This window comes from Podarcis liolepis, assembly GCF_965112155.1.
Source record: "Podarcis liolepis genome assembly, chromosome: 7".
NCBI classification, from domain to species: domain Eukaryota; kingdom Metazoa; phylum Chordata; class Lepidosauria; order Squamata; family Lacertidae; genus Podarcis; species Podarcis liolepis.
In genome coordinates, this window is record NC_139561.1 from 42012876 (window position 1) to 42033387 (window position 20512).

The following is a 20512-nucleotide window of genomic DNA, read 5'->3' on the forward strand; positions in this document are numbered from 1 at the left end:
TGAGTGCAATGGCCTCCTCCTTTCTATGCCCATCTCCCCATGCCCCTGTCCATTGCCAACACTAGGATATAAAAGCTGTAATCTACACTGACTTGAAAGACACTGCTACTGCAACAATTTGATAGACATGGTATGGAAATATCATCCAAATTACCCTCAGTTAACACTCAACCTTGATAGCTTGAAAGTGGATGTATAATTATTTGGACAGAAATAAATTAGTAGAGCCATTAATGTTTTATCCCATCTTTGTTCCCGTAACACCTTCCCAATTAAACTATGACTTTCTACATTACCACCACCCCTTAGGTTTATCTGACAATGCCAGCTTGTTGCCTTCTGTCAATACTTCACATAAATACTTTACTCTGGTCATATATTGAAACCTGAATGGCCAGAATGAGCACTGAAACTACTGCAAACTGAGTTTTCCTGTGGTCCCTTATTTTGATACTTTTCAGCTGACCTAAGGGGGTGTGACTAAAACAAGTTTTTAAGGTATAATTTTTTATTCTGCTTTTTTGGCAAAACCTATTTTATGGAATGAAATAGTATTAACGACAATCAGGTAATTTTTTTCCTTTGAAGGCAAATGGGTGATAATGACCTAACATCATTCAGAGGGGGAAATATGAGTGACTTTTACATTTTTCTGCTCTTTTCTTTCATGCTCCAATAGAGCCGATTGTCTCAGTACATCAGGGAAGGATATTCAGAATACTATTACAGAAACTGGCAGCTTTAGCTGTTTGAAGGATCACTTGCTAATGTGAAAAAAAAAATCTCTTTCTGCATTCAGGAAGAGGACATTGTGTCACACAGGTCCATAAATTTGCTCTAGGTTTCTTTCTTGTTATAATAGATAAACTTTCTTCTGGAGGCTGGTCAGGGCTTTGGTATTCTTAAGAGTTGCATAGAAAAGGGAATTGTGGCAGGTGTAGGTTTGTCACACAGTGGTGAGGAAACTGCACCAGCTGAATTTACTTCTAAGCAGCTATTTAAAAGGATAGAAGCTTTGTTTTACTTTGCATCTGGCCACTGTAGAGTCCTACAAGAGCACACCCGCTTGCCTTTCATTGTCATTATTCGGGGAAAGAGAATTTTTAATAGCAACAGCAAAAAGCATTGCACATCAGCTACTAAAATTATAAAATGCAAAGAGGCTGACAAAATTCAGTGAACCTTGACTATAAAGGTGCTACAAATCCCCGGGTTATATTATATTCTTGGTCAAAATATTGTGCTTTTGCCACACATTCTGCAAATATTGGTTGGTGAGGCCTTGAATAGTTAAGGCAAAGGGGAAACCATTTTAAACTTGGGAGGGCTGGGCCTTGCTTGTGTATATAATCCCCTCAAGTGTGAAAGATCAGTGCACATAAAATAATGTGCCTGATCCTTTATAATATTGATTCTAGGCTTCCCTTAAAGGGACATAGATTAATCTAACAGTGCTTCCATACATCACAAAAGACTGGTGTTGCCAGACTGATAAACAAAGCAAAGGGAGAACCTGCTTTGTCAGGCAAGGCTCTAAAACTCAAAGCTTTGAGCTTTTTTAGAGCATGTTTGCAGATCATATCAGTTGGTGAATGGATGTCTGGCTTATCCACCTTGCCTTTAATTTCTAGTGCTGTCAATTTAAAAATTAAATGCATGGATTATAAGGAAGGATAGCAAAACCACCTGCTAGGACTGTGTATGAAAATGTTGTTTAATACTTAAATATGGAAAGAAAACACTAATCCAAACTAGCTCTTGATAACCAGTCAGAGGAGTCCTAAATTTTGGCAGGAGCTACATGGGCCAAATAAGACATGACTTGAGTAAAACTTTTTTTTAAAAAAAACCTCTCTTACCTGGGTTTAGTACAAGGCTGAGGGCCCCCAACACATTGGACCTAGGAGCCTGGGACCTATTTTTAGTGTATGTGACCCTCCTGCTGCAGGATTGCATGGCATGTGAATAACATGACCATGTGGGTAAGCCAACTGAATGCTATGCAAACTGCACTGGCAGTCAGGTATGAAAGACCCATGAAATCTACCCTCATGGTCTCATGTACACATGCATTCTTGTGGAATAGGGTCACACTGTGCCAGAAGTAGCTTCTGTGCTACTGGGTCTGTATATGAAGCAGGTTGGAAACAGACAGCTTCAGGCACAGATCACAGTATTTTTCTTCCTTTGTATTAACTGTTTGCTGTTTTTGGAACAATGTTTCCTTCTTTGGAAGCCTCATATAATTGATGCTGCTAGTGCTGCGATTTTAAGTGGTGTTGGTTAAAGGAACAAAGCCAATTATTGTCCACTAACATTGATAGTGTAGTCCCTAAGATCTTCTCTCAATAGCAACAGATCATATGACATTCAGTATTCCAAGTGCTTGAAGAAAAAAGGGGTAGCAGGGCAGGGGGAAATGGGGAAAAGAAACTCCAGTTGCGCAGGAGAATTTACTGTACCAGAAACTGGTGCTATGCATCGCAAAATGCCTAAGTGATAGCACGTGCCCCAGTGGAAAGCTTTTTCCTTAAAATTCTTTTAAAAAAACATTTCAATATTTTTTTCATGTCCTGACCAGCAGCAGTACAAACACTAAAAGCAAGCTATCTTTTTGCCAAAAAGAAAAAAAAGCAGAAACATATTGAAAATGGCAAGCTTTTTATAACAATAATTAAAGTAATAAAAACATACAAAACATTTTTAAATATATACACAGTACAAGGCTGAAGCACCTTTTTCACTCTTTAATTGTAAAATCTTTGTATGAAAATTCTACCCACTGGGGTACATAATCTGTGTGTGTTGTATGTATATCACTGTTCTGTACATCCTCCCCTCCCCAGTAATAAAAAGGTACCTTCAGTTTATTTATTCACTTTTATTTTTCAAGTGAAATGCATTTCCAGCAAAAAGCTGATAGATGCATGGGAAGTCAAGTTTGGAAGCTGCATTTTCTTCTGCTAGGCCTACTAATCTGCAGATAATTATTTCTGTATCCAAAATATCCAGTTCATTCTAACAAAAACTGATGTGTACCTTGTCTCCTCTTGGATTGAGAAACTGTATTTCAGAAATAAAATGGGCAGATTCCAAAGTATAGCAATTAAACTTATATGGCAACAAAAAGGAGCATATGTATGGAGATAATCCCGGCCCCTTAAACGGGAGATGGATGTTAGTGTCATTGGTGGAATCTCTGGATTAAAAACAGTATTTTAAAAAGGCAGAAGAGGAAGCAGAAGGAAAATAACCCTTTCAAATTTAACCAAACTAGAGTCCTTCTAAGCAAGTTACTCGCAGGCTTAAAAAGATTCAGTTGCATCTTTTCAAGAGATGGGTTTGGATTTTCCTGGATTCCACGGTCCATTGCTCCATGCATGGCACATTCTCTTTTATTTTTAAGCTTCAAACCTCCCAGTGAAAAATATTAAATATTCCAGGTAATAAAATAGATTATTATTTCTATACTATATGTTCGGCCTAGTACAAGGGAGTGTCACCTGGGATACCCCTTGAAGTAACTTCTAGACCACTGCATTGCAGGCAACGCAAGGCACTTTCTCAAGTGATCTAGTTCGGCCTGAAGTCGTTCCCTTTCAGAGACAATCTTCTGCTTCTGGTTCCTTAGTTCCTGCACAGGAAGAGAAGAGACATTTCAAGTAACATGATTTAGTATAACCACAATAATGGATTTTGTTCCTGAAGCACAGAACAGAAAAAATGACATTAGAGCTGAGATGCAATTGGTGTTGAATCCACACTCACCGTCATAGCGTGCGATAGTTGTTCTGCAGTCAGACTGAGATTGTAGTGCTGGGCCTCCAAGCGTCTGCACTGGGTTTGCAGCACTTGTCGTTCCAAATTTTGCTCTGCAATCAAATTTAGAGAATTTGTCACTTTTCAGTACCAGGCTAGGTTCCTGACAAAACTACCGGTACTCATGCAAGAGGCCTGGTTTGTATATCACACTAAGCCAGACCACGGCTTAGTGCAAATGCATGAGCATGCAGGCTCCTAGAGAGAAGAGTGTGGCTGCTTTGTTCCTCCCCTGCCCTGGTTGTTCTGCTGCTATACTAACCCATGGTTTGGCTTATTGAGTCATATGAACCCAAACCTCATAGTTTAGCTCTCCTGGAAAAAACATGAGCTGTAAATAATAGGACAAACCTTGATTTAAAAAGCTCATGGTTAACCTGGAAAGAACTCAACCACGAACCCACGTTCAGACAGCATGGTAAGCCAAGCAGTGGCTGTCTCTCTTGGGAGCTTGCATGCTTGCACTATGCAATCAGACCAGTGAAACTGAAGTGGAGAGCATCTGTAGTCCGTATTATCCTTAAAAACTCAGTACTGTAAAGTATCTTGAAATTTACCCTGTCTTAAACTATGAAAGATGCTTCTCGAGAAATGAAGGGCACTGAGGAACTTAAAATAGTACAGTCGAACGTTTCGGCTCCCAAACGCCGAAAACCTGGAAGTAAATGCTCCAGTTTTCAAACATTTTTCGGAAGCCAAATGTCCAATGTGACTTTCACTTGAGTGCAGGAAGCTCCTGCAACCAACCAGAAGCCGTGCCTTAGCTGTCGAACATTTCCGGAACGGATTACATTCGACAACCGGGGTTTGACTGTACAATAAATCTCTTAACAGAAAAGAAAAAACAGATCCTAGGCAACTTTGTGTCCACAAAGCATAGACTGTTTCTTACCAGGACAAAATACTCTTCTGATCTTGACAAAGAACATATAAGCATATGTTCACACAGGAACAGCTAAGATTGGAGCAAAGTAAACAGCAATAACCTGCTCCAACTTTTTCCCCTTTGCGTCACTGGGAAACAACTTGAGGCAAGGGATCTCCTGAATCAATGCAGCTTACCTTCTATATGTTCTTGGTAAGCCTCAAAGATGGCTTCAATCCCCTGCCATTTGGGTCTGGGATACTCCTCTTCCTCCTCCTCCTCCTCCTCTTCTGAGTCAGAGACCTTTTCATGCTCTGGGGGTATGAAACCCTTATGCTGGGAGTCTTTCTGGCCATTCTGCTGTGGCAGAGACACCCAACTTGAAGTCTGCAACTCCGGAATGTTATAATGAATGGAGGCATCAACTTTGTGGTTCTGCTCTGCGGAGTGTGCCACTGCATTTCCTAGAAGGCAGCATTGTAAGAGGTAAAACATCTGCATTGCATGTCCCTTTTGACTAATTTCTGTGTTAGGACTAGCTGCGCTCAAACTTCAAAATACTTATGTCAATACAAGGTAAGATGGTTGAAGTATATTGCCCACCTCCCCACTTACATATCAAGGGTGTGGATTACCCATACTCTGGAGAAAATGCACTGTTGCTCTGGGATGAGATCCAGGTGGTTGCAAGTACCTGCACCCACAGTGAAAGCTAAGTTAAGCTAAAGCAAATGAAGAAGCCTAGACACATACACTACTGAGGAAAGCAAATTCTCTGCAAGAAGTAATTTTGCATCAAGCTCTTCCATATCACATTAACCCATCCTTGCAACTTGCTCCAATATTTGTGCAAAGTAAGTTCCAACTACAATTATAAGTATCACCCACAAGGAACTATTAAAAGCAAGACCCAAATGATGGAGTCCACATACACTCAGGGGAAGTGTAAAGGAAATAAAAAGGGAAACCATTGAGGAATTCTGGGAGGGGGAAGGAACAAAAGACTTGTCAAGGTCACAGAGCAGTCAGACGTAGAGAAGAATTTAAGAGTTCAGATGGCCAAGCTTAAATCAAGTGCCCAAGAAATATCCCACCACCTCTTTCAAAATAGGACTGCTGAAAGGGACATTAACAGTTTTAACAATTTCTACGCAAGATGTTATCTCAGAGGAAAGGTATGTCACCAAGATTAATGCTCTGTATTCAGTACAAGAGACGTTTTCAGGGGATTTTACTATCTCTCAGACCTAGTCAGTGAAAACATTTATGGCCCATACCTTCAGCTGCTGAATTGGAGTCTCCTATTGGCTGCCTTAATTTTTTTTATTTTGCTTTTGACTAACAGCTGCTGCCAACACACTGTAACAACTTTATATTCTGCACTTCTGTCCACTAAAATTAATGAGCTTTTCACTATGTGAGCTGTATTTCCAGGGCATTTCATGAAGTTATCATATTTACTACTGCCTACTGAAAAACATTCAGGCTATTCTAGCAAGAGAAGCAAATGATAATACCAAAAATATTAAACGTGTGTAAACAGTTTTATGTGGGCATACAACATTTGTTCCAAGTATGAACTGGGTTGAAATCTGTACCAGGCACTCCAGTGATTCTATTCCCCATAATGATCACTATTTCCCCCCCTATTTGGAATGCACTATGCACTGAACATACTTCAAGCAACTATCCCCACAATGGCTTTACTAAACATTGAAATTGGGTTGTGTAGAGTCATCTAAAATGAATCCGTGTAAAATCTGCATATCCAAAACTTGAATTATGCAAGCAGCAAGGAAACCAATCCCAAACTGGGCTCAAAAACTGACCCTCATAAGCCAAAAGTCCTGTGCATTTCCCTTATCACTCATATATCTCTGGCAGACTGTTGGCACTACTTGCCTCCTACAAGTTGTCATTACCTTTGTGTTTCTGCAACGCTTTCTGTGTGGACTGTAGCACAGACTCGTGGAATTGATGTGCAAACTCCTCGGCTATAAAGGGCTCCCATGGCTTGTTCTTCCCATTCATACTGTGTGATAACGGCACAGGGATGTCCTTCGGCAAAGAACCTCGGACATAGTTAAGGATGCTCAGGCTTTTCTTGGCCATGTGCCCATCGCTCAACTTAGGCTTCTCTGCAGAGATAGGAGCCGGCTCCTTGGACCTTGGAAACTCATGCGGTCGCAGCTGTTCCATTCTGCTGGGCTCAGCTGTCTTCTGAGAGTCTGGCAGCGAAGCAGCAGCAATGCTGACTGGTTTCTCTGAATCCACAGCAGTTTGCTGTACTTGTGGCTCTTTGGGAAAGAAAGAAAAACAAACAAAGTCACTCGGGGCAGCCACAGTGCTGCTTCGATATAAATTCCCTTTGTTAAGAGTTCCGTGACTGAACAAAAGGGTTCTGAAAAACAAATTACCATTTTGCACTCTGGAGTTACTGTTAATTCTCTGGCATAAAGAAATAGAACAGAAACACTGCTTCAGTTGGGATGCATAACTTGGGTGAGTATTTGTTTCTTTCCTAAAATAATAGCAGACGCTTCCAAAGACCTCTTACAATGCCTTTGATGACATATTGTCAAGTGCAAATTGGGACTTGTACTCAGCTGACATGTTATCCCTTGGTTGCTCTGTTCCGAGAATACTGCAAAATTTACCTTGAGGTAGCTATAAGACTCTCTTTGAACATGGGAGGCAGCAACAACTTTGCTCAAGGCAAGCAAATCTGTGTGCACAAATAAGCTGCCTCATTTGAGGAAGCGTGCTAATGCGCAGTTGACACGTTACAGATCTGGGGTAACAAGAGTTTGGGGGTGCAAGGGCACTCAGAACTGCTAGAGTTAGTGAATGCTGGAAATGAATAAAGGGCTAGAATTTAGCTGTTTTTTTGGAGTATGAAGGGAAGATGCCAGACATTAGATTTAAATTACAGGCTGAATGCGATTAGAAGGAGAACAATTGACCATGCAGGTGCTGTCCTTGCCCCTCCACCTGCAGCTGTGTGTTAGCAAAAGAAATAATAGTGTTGGGAGGGGGAGGTTACAGGAGGTATGACATCACACAGGAAAAATGTCCTGTTAAAAAAACAAAACAAAACTAGGTATGGGGAAGGGTGGGTGGGTGAGCAGATGGAAGGAGAGGGGTTTTTTTGTTTTGTTGGTTTTGCAAGGTGTGCTGGCAACAAGAAGAAGGAAGTTGGGAAGAACTCCATGAAGCACTGGCTGGAGGAGGTTGCATCAACAGACTGGGAGCCATGACTGCTGCTTTGGACCCAAGCTTGCTGTAGCTATCAGAGGAGCCATGGGGGATGCTCTTTGGGTATAGTAATAAATTATTATTAATACGTTTTATTTATTCCCCAGCCACCCTCGGCGGCTTCCAGCACACATAAAAACATAATAAAACACCAAACATTACAAACCTCCCAATACAGGGCTGCCTTTAAATGTCTTTTAAAAGTTGTATGGTTATTTATCTCCTTTACATCTGATGGGAGAGTATTCCACAGGGAGGGTGCCACTGCCGAGAAGGCCCTGTGCCCATTTCCCTGTAACTTCACTTCTCTCAGTGAGGGAACCCCTCCACTGAAGGCTTTAGGTGTAAATATGTGTAAAATAAAACATTTCTTAAAGACACTAGTCTTCTTGTGCCTTGATTTCCCAATGGAAACACAACCCTAGGCGAGTGCCTGCAACTCCCTGGAATCTTCCTACTGCTTGGCAGAGACGAGGGGTGGCGGCGGCACACAACCTCTGTAAAGCCCTGAACAACCAGGTTACCAGAAAGACTGCCTGCCCTTGTAGAGCTCCGTACATTCACTTAGAAATTACACTCTGCACCCTACACAAAATAATAGGGCAGTGACAAAATGGGCATTTTATACTTTTTTATTAGTTTTAAGTTGTATTTTTGTTTTAATGTATTTTTACACTGTAAATAGCTTACACTCCTTAGAGATTTTTGAAATATTAAATTGTTTCGAAATGCTTTTACATAAAATAAAATAAAAAGATGCAAATACCTCCCACCAAAACTATGTGAGCAGTGTAGGAAGTTACATACAACCCAGCCCTCCTGAGCTTGCAGCTTCTGGCATGTGCCTATTGTTGGGTTATTTAAGAAGCAGTTGGAGATAATGAGACACAAGGGGCACTCCCACCCCTCCCTTTGAGGTTTCTGTAAAGTCTGGCGGCAGCTGCAACTCATTTTATACATACTTGGAAGTAAGCCTCATTGAAATCAGTGGGGTTTACTTTTGAGTAAATGTGTACTGGTTTGTATTGCAGATCCAGTTCTTGGAAGTACACCACATGTTCTGTTTTGGCAGACAAACAACACTCCTGTAATCGGGCACTCAAAACGTCTCCCTGGACTTAATCTGCCTGGTTTACCCTAGCAGAAAGTCACAGACAAGGATAATCAAGTCCACTGGGACATCTTGCAGCCTCAAGAAGCCCCAGCCAAGAAGGCATCAATCCCTTGCTGTCACACAGTTGCCATTTATAGCCACTTACCAGGTTGGACGCTACTAGGACTGTCCCGTGGGGAGGTTTTCACGGATACTGCTGTGGAGGCACTTTTCTGTTTCATGGCATGGAACATCTCCACCAGCTTCTCTGTATCTGAAAGATGAGAAGCAGTGAGCAAAACTAGCTTTTGCTCAGAGGCAAAATGAAAGAGGCAGGACTGATACACAGTCCCAGAGAGCAGCTCTCTCCATTCCTGGTTAGTAAAGCCTGTTCGTTTTTTGCTCTTGGCTCTTAATAAGAAAATCTAACACCACATAATTTCTCAGAATATATACTGCACTTTTTAAGAGTTAACCAAAGCAGCACACATATATCATCACTAATCCTCACAACTGTGCTATAAAGACCTGTATTTTATTGTATTTTTTTTCTAATTTAAGACACATAAACCACTTAATCATTAGCATTTCTATGGGGTGCACATAAAAATAACCTTCACGGGAAATAAAACAATAGAAATTCATTGCAAAAACTAAACACTACCTTAAAATGCCTGCTGGACCAAGAAAGCCTAAGTCATGTGTCTGACATTTCAGCAAGGAAGATGCCTGTCTAATTTCAGTTAGAAGGGATTTCCACAGGCTTGGATCCACAAAAGTGAATGCATGGCTTCTAATAGTTACAAGCCATGCATCTGAGCCATGGGGGAACACTAACAGAGACACCCCACAAGAGTTCAGTGATTGGGTAGGGATATAAGGGATCAGGCAGTCCTTAAGATAGCCTGGATCTAATTTGTTAAGGGCCTTGAACTCAAAAGCTTGTACCAGCTGCCCATATGCTGTTAAGCACCAGAGTATTGAGTTTCAGGTTAAGCTGAGATCTGGAGATACTTCTTGGTAGTCCCTAGCCCATACTTTTCATCACAATGCTACACCAACACTACCAGGCTGTTCTCTCTTTCTTAAGACAATGCCGTGTAACAACTGCAGGGCAGCAGCAGGTTTTGGCACTAGACAAAGGCCAGATCCACAGTTTTCCTTTAGTTGTAATGTGGGTTGCTTCTGGAAGAGGAGGCTTTGAGAAGTCAAGTGGCCTACAGTCCAATTTCCAAGAGGCCATTTCACATGACACTTGACCCTCATATACAAGTTTACACAAAAGTGCATGATTTTTTCTGCATTCCTTGGACACACTGGCTTGCAGATTGCAGTTTGTTCAACAGATTCCAGGAGGTACAGAACTGAGATGCTCCTCTGTATGGTCTTTGAACTTACCAGACCCCCTTAAGCTTCCCTCACATCCTGGAAGATCTTCGACCCATCTTCCCACAAACCAATACTCACCTTTCCGTTTCTCAGCAGTGATGTGGGTTAAATTGAAGGTGGTAAGGAATCTCTTCTTCTCCTCAAAGTTTGGGCTGTTGTTCATTTCATCAGGGCTGTAACGTGTTGAGAGCACAAAACGAGGAGAGGGTGTCTGGCGTTTATTCTGGACGCTAGGGGGCGAGGGGCTCCTCTCTCGCAACATTCTCCGCCGCTTCCTCCGCTTTTGAGTCAGCAGCTCCTCCTTCTGTTGTTGGGTGGTCAGTCCAAAAAGCTGTAGGAACTCCAGTTTCTGGAAGAGCGTAACAAAGGAGGGATGCTCATTCAGATGGTTTCTCTTGCTTAAAGGTATACATCAACCAGTGTTTCCATGATATTAGTTCTAAGGTGAAGTATGTGCTATCATTTTGTTTAAAGAAACCACAGGAAGTCTGCATTGCTCAGTAAAGGATTCTCTTTTCAAGAGAAACACCTAGCTGCCTAATTCCTTACAGTATACCAACTACATAGAAAAGAAGATAAGTTATCAATGGCCTATCCAAATACTTGACAATATTCAGACAGCCAAAAGAAGAAGGAAAAGGAAAAGGAAAAAATAGGTAGAATGTGCTTGTGCTTCACTTATGGGTGGGCAGACTTTTTGAACTTGAGGGCTGCATTCCTTGTGGTGTGATAAAGAGTGGGTGAGGGGAGTTGAGACGTCCATTACCGCCACTTCTCTCTCTCCCCCCTCACATACAAAACACCCACCCATTCACACAAACAGAGCACTAGACAACCATTTGTTGTTGTTTTTAAAATCCTCTTTCTGCCAAAACATGCAAGTGAGAATGTGCTTTGAATTTTTAAAAAGAGTTAATACAGTATACCAGTGCCCATTTATAGGGAAGGTGGGTAGGAAGGGTGTGAAGTAGCTAATATGTACTACTGTTGCTACCTCTTTAATAAAAAAAAGTGATAAACTGCATTTGAGCCTACCCACTCCTACTGGCTCTTTACTCTGTGCTCTTCCCTCTTGAGACTCAGAAGGCAGTGACTGAAGCATCCATAGAGTTGAAGGAGGAAGTGGGAAGAGAGTCACTCTTTTTTACTTCCTCCTTCAACTCTAGGAACTTTTCCAGGCTGAGATCAGCATTCAGTCCTCAGCCTGGAAAAATGCACACAGCTGGGGGTAGGGGGAAAGTGCCACTTGCAAGAACTTGGGATTTGTGGCACTGATTGGAATTTGCCCTGAGATATTGAACAAATCATTTATATTTGGAACGTCATAGACTCCCACTTTTCAACTCAAGCATATTTGCTCTAAAAGACAGATAATAGTATGATGTTAGCAAAGTTCAGTTCTTGGTAATAGGTTAGCAAGTGATCTTACTTGGCGCAGCTAGACTTGTCAACTCTTGGAAATTATTATGGACCAGAATTTGTCCATAGTATTATGTGAAGTAAGAGGTGGGGCTTACCTCAGAGGAGGTGTCCAACTTTAATGGGGGTTGCTCTGCAACACATCGCAGGTGGGCTCGCACTTCCTCTTCATCGCTCTCATCGTAAGAGTCATCCAGATCATAGTAGTAACCTGTACATAATAAAGCAGAGAAGGCCAACTTGAAGGTTGTGGGAAGCTGCAAATCTTTTACCTAGCATCATCACGACCTTTTTTTGTTTTTGTTTTCCTGTGGCTAAGAGACACAATCTAGTCTATAATGGAATATGCTTTAGAGTAAAAACTGGGCCCAACCATGAGGGCTGTTTGCATCCTAGTGGGTTGTTCTCAGGAGCAGCTGAATTAATTGTCATCACTGTTCTGAGTGTGCAGGCAGAGCCAGATAATGTTACAGCAAGGGCAACAGACTATGTTCTCTGGGCCTCTGATTCAGGAAAGATATCAGCCTCCTGTACAGATACATGTCTGGGGAAAACAGGCACAGAATCCTACTGAGGTTTGTATGTATTCTGCCTTCTGCAAAAAACAAAAAATGCAGTTATACAAAACAAGATCAAATTTGACCAGAAAAAAATGAAATGAAAAGCTCAGAAGGTAGGCAGGTGGAAGCCAGCTGCTTGTGCAATGCAATGACTGTGCTGTGGTCCCTTGGATGTATGGCTGCTGTGCCCATAAAAGGAGGCAGTTGGCTGTGAATGCCCTGGTGCTCTGAGGCACCTGCTAAACAGTGAGAAGCCTGTGGCAACCAGGAGGTGCTAGGCAGATGAACATGGTGGGGTGCTAATGATCAGGCCAGGACTCTTCCCCGTACTGAACAGGCTTGCATGCCAGATTCCTAGATTCAGTCCTTCATGCTTCCCAGTCTTTGCAGTGAGCGCATCTGTGTATTGCAGGAGCAGCCACTGTTAATGCTCTGGCATGCCACCATCACATGCTCCCAGTGGCACAGCAGCTAACCATGATGCTAGCTGGCATAGGTTAGTGGGGCAGCCAAAGAAGAAGGAGGCATCTAGAAGGCAGAGAGAATAAGCTGATTTATGCCCAAAGGGATGTGAGCAGCTACAAGTAGAAAACAGTAACATCACACAATGGAAACTGCAGACCCTGTGTGCCAAACTCACCTTTCCCAACTAAGTGCCCTGCTTTTTTCCTGTTTGCTAATCGCACTCTGGTTTTACATTCCAGATTAATATTTAAAGCTGCTTTATTAGTCTCAGTTCATCATTTATTAACTGGAGGCAGGATTTATGGAGCAACTTGGACAGTGTGCTCAAGGCAGGCAAAGTGGATGGGGGGAAAGGAAGCAGCCTGCCACGTTAGAGGGTCAATCCATTTCTGATATGTGATCCAAGATACTGGGGCTTTGATAAAACCCCCAAAAGGCTGGTTTTCCCTGAACATTACACTTTTCCTTCTAGACATTACAAATTCAAGCCATGCTTTTAATTTGGGACAAATGAGGCAACTTGCCTACTGGAGAAGCTTTATGCAAATCAAGGGGTAGGATATCTCAGATACAGCCTTTTGCTCATCCTTCAGGCAGCAGCACACTTTAATCCGGCTTCAGTGGATCTCTTCCTAAATTCTGGTGTATTCAGTATTTGCTCTTCCAGGTTTCTCAATCAGGAGGACAATTTGAACAGGGTGCTTTTTCCGGACACCACACAATAGGATCCAAATGGAAGTGGATCTCTTGATGCATTCTGACAGGTGTGGGATTTAGATTGGATTACTAGAGATTATATTACTAATCTCTAGCAGAAAACCACTTAAATAGTACTATTATACTAAGTATTACATTTTTTTATAATCAATCAGTAGTGACACAATGCTTACAGCAAGGTGTTAGACAAGGAGTGACTGAACCTACTGTTTGGACATGTCTCCAGCTCCAAATGGGAACTGGAAAGTCAGCACAATGAGGAAAATGTGTTCCTGAATCCACTTTTAGGAATTTCTGTATGCCTGCTAAAAAAGCCTTGAGCAACCAAAGTTTGCAGTGCTGTGCTGCTTTTTAAAATAACAACATAAAAGTGTGTGGGGTTTTTTTTAAAAAAAAGTGCCCCTACCAAGTCCACACCTGGCTACAAAGGATGGCACCTGGAAGCTAGCAGGGTCCCTACTACCAAATCACACACTGGCTGTGAGCTTCTCTCCATGCCCCCCGCCCCTAGCCTGGCACAAGGAAAAACATCAAATCTGAAGGAGGGATACCTTTTTCTTTTTCACACAAGTTCCTTGGTTCTAACCAAACCATACAGCTCTGCTGTAGGGACTCTTTGGCAGAGACTTCCTTCACCTGAGAGCCCACGAGGGCTGTGTGGCCTCTTGACCATTCTAAGCACCTCCCTTTCCTTTTCTGCAGTTATGTTATTTAGTGCTCTCTGTAAGAAAGCTGCAGAAGATGGGCTTTAGCTGAGTGGTACAGCAACTATCTTATATGCAGAAGGTCCCCAATTCAATCCCAGGCACCAGCTCCAGGTAAAGCTGGAACGAGTCCCTGCCTGAAAACCTGCAGAACTGCTGCCAGCTAGTACATATATAACACTGGACTAGATGGACCAAGGGTCCAACTCAATATAAGGCAGCTTCCTGTGTTTCCTATTTTCCTGAGGATGACTGAGACTTCTACTTCCAAAACTGAAGTCATTTAAAAAGCCTGTGCAGCCTTCCCTTTTCCAGGAACAAGACCTGGAGGGGAGGCATTCCGGAGTGCTGGATGTATTGTAGGCCCTTCCACAAAGGGCCTGTGCACTGACCTTTCTCCTGGGCTTCTCTCCGCCTTTTCTCCTCCAGGTCCAACTTGCTGACCAGCTTCCGGTGCTGTTGCAAGAACTCGTCGTAAACATACATGGGGTCATGGCTTCTGGGTAATGGATGCCGATAGGGTGAGCCTGGCTTGGCGTTCAAGCTCATGTCAACCAACTGCCCACCCTGTGAGAGGGAGGCTCTCTGCTGGTTCAATAGGGTCTGTGTGGACTTTTCCAGTTCTGCTAAGAAGGGCCCATGGGAAAAGCCACTATGCTCTGCCCCGCCAGGGTCCCGAGGAGGCTGGAACTTCTCCAGGGCTTCTCTTTTCCTAGCCCCTTCCTCGAGTTTCTCTGGACAGTACACCCGCTCAACCTTCACAAGGGGGATGGCTTGCCGACTGGACTCATACTGGGTGCTGTGGCTTGGGAGAGGGTGGCTTTCCTGTATCCTTCGTGCCTCAGAAGTGTCCATCAAGGAGACAGGGTTCCAGAGGGAAGTGGGGACAGGATGGTGCTGAGGCTTAGGAGAGATAAGCGGAGGGGGGCCTCCAAAATGCTGCGGTTGGTCTCGACTACTTGGTTCAGGGCGGTTTGGTCCTGATCTGCAAAAAGGATAGAGGTACAATTAATTAACAAAGCATGCAAGGTAAGTTCTACAAATAAGTGCTTTTCACTGTGACTAAGGCCACATCTGCACCATACATTTAAAGCATTACTTTGCCACTTTAGCAGTCATGACTCTGCCTCAAGGAATCCTGGAAGCTGCAGTTCATTGATGGGGATGAAAGTTGTTAGGAGATTCCCTCTTCCTCTCACAGAGCTACAATCCCCAGAGCTCCCTGGGATTGATTGTTAAACCAGTCTCACACTAGTAGCTCTGTGAGAGGAATAAGTAAAGGTAAAGGGACCCCTGACCGTTAGGTCCAGTCGTGGCCGACTCTGGGGTTGCGGCGCTCATCTCGCTTTATTGGCCGAGGGAGCCGGCGTACAGCTTCTGGGTCTTGTGGCCACCATGACTAAGCCGCTTCTGGCGAACCAAAGCAGCGCACAGAAACGCTGTTTACCTTCCTTCCGGAGCGGTACCTATTTATCTACTTGCACTTTGATGTGCTTTTGAACTGCTAGGTTGGCAGGCGCAGGGACCGAGCAACGGGAGCTCACCCTGTCGCGGGGATTCAAATCGCTGACCTTCTGATCGGCAAGTCCTAGGCTCTGTGGTTTAACCCACAGTGCCACCCGCGTCCCTGTGAGAGAAATAGGGGTCACCTAACAACTCTCTGCACCCTTAGCAAACGACAGTTCCCAGGATTCTTTGGGAGAAGCTGTGACTGTGCTCTAAGAGTGCTTTAGATGCATGGGGCAGATGTGGCCCAAGTGTCATCTTGGTATGTAGCAGAAGGCTCTGTGGTCAGAAAAATGACAGGCTTTTCTTCATGGAACCCTCTCTAATGTGAGTGATGGACACTGAATCTACTGCTAATTCCTATGGCAGTTAATTTGTATTTATTTTTGTGTTTGTAGTTTTGTCAGTGCTTTGTTATGAACTGCTGAGTATAATGTGTGCAGGAGAGTAGTTTGTAAATAAAGTGACTGACAGACTGACAGGAAGAGTTGTCTTGCGCCTGCCTGCAGTATGTCATTCTGAGATATTACACAGCCCAGTTTCCACACTGGGATATAGTCCACCCTCTGCTATAACTGAACAAGGCCTGTGCAGTGAGCTGCAAAAGCAGAAGGGCCAACCTGGAACATCAGATTTCTCATATAAAGCTATCACTGGAGGGCAGTTTGGCTGGGAATATGTACATGCCTACACATCTGTATCTGTGGGAGGCTGGGACTGGGGTGACACCTAGTGGTTTCTGGACTAGCTGCAGCAGAAACTAGGTAAGAGGAAACCCAAAAATGCACATGCACACAAACACCTTGTCAACGCATCTGCGCTCATTTCTCATTATTCTTTGTTATTCTAACTGATCTGCCACCCTCACTGAGAATCCAAGACTTCATCAATGGGCAGAGACTTCGTCAAGGCCACTTACTCAGCAGTGGAGGCTGTTCTGTTAGGCTGAGCAGGGCAGTGCTCCACCAACCTCTGCCCCCAACCAGCCCCGGCCTGCCTGTCAGCTTCCTCCTCCTTACTTTCAGTGAAGCTCCTTGTAGAACTCAGCAGGAAGGAAGAGGATAGGGACAAAACTAGAGTTAGTTGGCTCTGCCCGTCACTGGCTCTGGTCTCTCGCCTTGCCAGTCCCAGTGGGCACCAGCCACTGTTATCAGTTGCCTGTATTGCTGAGTAGGATTTGGAAATTCCATCTGTAAATATGTGCTCGATTAAGGAGGGAGAGGATACGGTTCCCCCAAAATGTATTAGATCTACAAAGAAGTGCATGGATTAAAGTTACATGACTTTTGGCTAATGGGAATATTGTCAGCACTGACAGATCCTGTAGGGCTTGGGGGGCATACCATAGAAGTTAAAATCAGTGCCTCCTGTCACATGCAGGTAAAAGGTAAAGGTAAATGACCCCTGGGCAGTTAAGCCCAGTCAAAGGGGACTATGGGGTGCAGCGCTCATCTCGCTTCATACATGCATACCCTTACTTTCCCCCTGGGTTTGATTTGTGGAGAGACGTTTCTCAGCCAATGACATTTGATTGGTCTGATGCATCCTAAAACCTTTTTGGTTAACTGAGCCAATTTTCTCCTGAATAGCTCAGCTGGGTATCCAAAAACTCAGCTGCCGTGTACTTGAGACTCAAAAGTTGGAGGTTGCAAACTTTAGGACCTCTGCTACAAACAGTGAGACAATGTGGGTCACATAATGGCAAAAAATGTGGGTTTTTTTAGCATAATCTACTGATTTTGTTGTGATTATATTTATCCCAGCATCCAAACCCAACATTCTGTTGCTGGAGAAAATGAACAATTCATTGCCATCCCCACAGCTAGCAAGCATCCGTTATGATTGCAATTGCACTGGGGAATGTGGTTGAAACATTGGAAAGTGAACCTTGACTCTGAAATGCTCAGATACCCAGTGATCATTAAGCATAATGGCCCCGGGCCCTTTTTGCTGTCACCTGCTAACACAAGGACAGACGTGTTGGATTAGATCAAAAGTCTATCTGGTCCAACATCCTGCTTCCCACAGTGACCAACCAGATGCCTCCGGGAAGCCCACAAGCTGGACACAGTGGCAACAACCCTCTCTTGTGGTTGTTCCCTGGCAACTGCTGCTAACTTCTGAACATTCAGGTTTGATACAGCTATCATGCTACTCGAAGGATAAAAGGATTTGAGAGCTGGAAGTCACCCTGCAGTCCATCTAGTCCAGCCCCAGCTCAGTGCAGGAACCTCCTTGCAACTTCTTCCCCTTCCCTACCCAGTTGCTGAGGATGGGGTGATCTGTGTACAAATTCTGTCAAGGCCCAGCTCCCAGCTTCTCTATGGTGACCTTGCCTAGCCTGGTGGGCAGGGATCTTGTTCAAGGGCTCTTGCTGGTAAGAACATCGACTCTGGAAAAGATATACTAGTTTTGCTGCTTTGAGATTTTACTTTCCTATTGTTATGCTTTAATATGAAATATTAGTTTGAATCATTATTATCACTTAATATTGCTGTAATATTGAATTTATTAATAAGGTTTATTCCAGCCTACTGAAATGTTGTTTCTATTACTTTTTAACTTTTGCTGATATATCCTATAAACAGCTAGTGAATTATCATGAAGCGTTACACACAAGTCCCACTTTACAAACACTCGCTATGTTCACTTATCCGAACACAAGGAATTAGTACCCAAACCTCACTATACAGGTGTGCATGACAAATTCTGTGATTGAGGACAGATTAGAATTACCCCCATAGGAATCAATGGAAAGAATCAACTTGTTATGTGAACGGAAATTGTTGACAGGTTACGCAAACACTCGCCTAACAAATAATTTCCAAGGAATGCATTGTGTTTGTAAACTAGGACCTGCGTGTATTTTATGCATTGTTTTATTGGGATCACATTGCTTTGAGCATAGTTTACTATGGAAAACAGAAATGCAAATAAACTGATGATGATGACAGGGGCACTAAGTGTGTCCTTCTGTCACTACCCAGACCAATAACTCTGCCCTTAGTTACTTACACATTCACACAAGCTCTGAAGTTCAGATTGTGCAAAGATGCCACAAAAAAGCTTTACGCTCTAGTGGCAGAAAGGGAATGACACCATGAAATCCTTCTTAAATAACTAGTAAAAGGGCTAAAACTGTTAGAAGGATAAATGTTGCATGTGCTGAAGCTGTGCATTTAACAGTTTTCCACTCCAGAGCACCAGGGCCCCGTGCAGCGGAGCATCAAGTTCAGAGTGCTGCCTCAATCTGTAATCTGACTGCTGAGGAGCCGGAGAAGTCTTGGGCATCAGTGTTTGCAAAGGACACAATTTAAAGTTGGGGAATCTGGAGAAGGATGCTGGTGTTACTATCCACAACTAAGCTCCTGGATGTGTGTGTGCATGGATGATACTCTTTCCTTTGCCATATGCGAAGCAGCAGCAGTCTGTTGCTGCAGATGTCTCCTGAAGACTTACCTTTTTGCCCAGGCTTTATCTGACCCAAAAGGTTGTTGTAAGTGTTTGAATTATCTGAATTTCTGTTTTGCTTTTGTATGCTTTTATGTCTTTTTATATTGCTATTTTACTGGTTTTAGTTTGTGCTTTTGTTTTAAGATTTCTGTGTTTTGTTAGATTATACACTGCTTGGATATTTTTGAAACAGGAATTACTATGTAAGTGCTTTTAAATAAATGTGTTTTTCTGTATGCACACACAAGGTTGTATCAAACTAAGTTTTACTCAGAATAGACCCACTGAAATTAATGGGTCTAAATCAGTCTTGCCATTAATGTCAATGAGTCTACCTTGAGTAGGACTAGCATTGGATAAAATCCCCTCCCATATGGCATTCCTGCTGTCAACATAGTACTCAAAGTGGCACATAATATACAAGCACAATATAATTCACTAGAGCAACAAGCTTTTTTAAAGAAAAACAATTTATAAAAAACAAAAGCCAATAGATTCTTACTCATAAAAACCCGTCCTAAAAACACATCCTTAAAAATATCAAATTGGGAGTGGTGCAGACACTCTCTAGTTAACCAGAAAGAATGAGACAACGTCTCTTTCTGTTGATCAACAATGGCCCCGTAACAACAACTTGCCTATGGCTGTAGCTTCCATGGCACCCATTGCCATTATCCAGGCGCAGCGGATTAGCAGCCCCTGGATTGTGGCTTTTGAAGCAAACAGCCCAAGGCCCTTCTCACTGTACGCATTAGAGGTGACCTTGCTCTGTGTGTAGCTCTGCTGAACCATTGCAGAAGAGGATGATGAAATGAGAATTTGACACTGAAGTGCAGACCAGCAATCCACTCCTTCTTATACCTGATTAGCTCCTCTAATCCCCTTGATACCCGAAACCAACAATGGGATCCAGCAGCAGAGCCAAAGGGATGAGTCGAGTCAGTGATGCTTAAGTAAGCGCTTGGCAATAGAGCGAGAAGGGAGATATCAATCCACCCAGAGGCAAGAGGGAGCCGGCAGCAGTAGCGACAGAGACACTTTCTCTCTTCACACAGCTGTGCTTTTGCTCCCCAATTCCCACTTGGAATTTGCTACTCATCACACCATGCCCAGGACTGAGACGGAGGGACTCTGAAGCTGATCTGGCAGGAAGCAAGTTGCTGCCTTGGCTGGAGTGTGGGCTCCTGGTCCACAGTCAAAAACATGCACCAGCCGTGTGGCCGGAGGGACTCCTGCCTTGTTCAAGAGCAATCATTTTGCTCTTGGC

At 43.3% G+C, this 20512-nt stretch overlaps 1 protein-coding gene and 1 long non-coding RNA gene across 13 annotated transcripts in view; one reads left to right on the forward strand and one right to left on the reverse strand.

The window, feature by feature from the left end:
- Nucleotides 1-1846: 1846 nt before the first annotated feature.
- GSE1 (Gse1 coiled-coil protein) overlaps nucleotides 1847-20512 on the reverse strand; it is a 439018-nt gene continuing 420352 nt past the window's right edge. For all 12 annotated transcript variants that reach the window (XM_083513482.1, XM_083513478.1, XM_083513474.1 and 9 more), the window contains 8 exons: nucleotides 14679-15271; nucleotides 11939-12051; nucleotides 10500-10770; nucleotides 9199-9306; nucleotides 6607-6981; nucleotides 4882-5148; nucleotides 3769-3872; nucleotides 1847-3634 (listed from right to left, as the gene is read on the reverse strand). In XM_083513482.1, coding sequence (XP_083369608.1) covers nucleotides 3500-3634; nucleotides 3769-3872; nucleotides 4882-5148; nucleotides 6607-6981; nucleotides 9199-9306; nucleotides 10500-10770; nucleotides 11939-12051; nucleotides 14679-15271 — 1966 coding nt within the window. In that variant the 3' untranslated portion in view covers nucleotides 1847-3499. The remainder of the gene's footprint in view (nucleotides 3635-3768; nucleotides 3873-4881; nucleotides 5149-6606; nucleotides 6982-9198; nucleotides 9307-10499; nucleotides 10771-11938; nucleotides 12052-14678; nucleotides 15272-20512) is intronic.
- On the forward strand, nucleotides 14716-16277 carry LOC310711672. The gene is made up of 2 exons (XR_014528563.1): nucleotides 14716-15561; nucleotides 15929-16277. It is a non-coding gene; the product is annotated as an uncharacterized lncRNA (long non-coding RNA).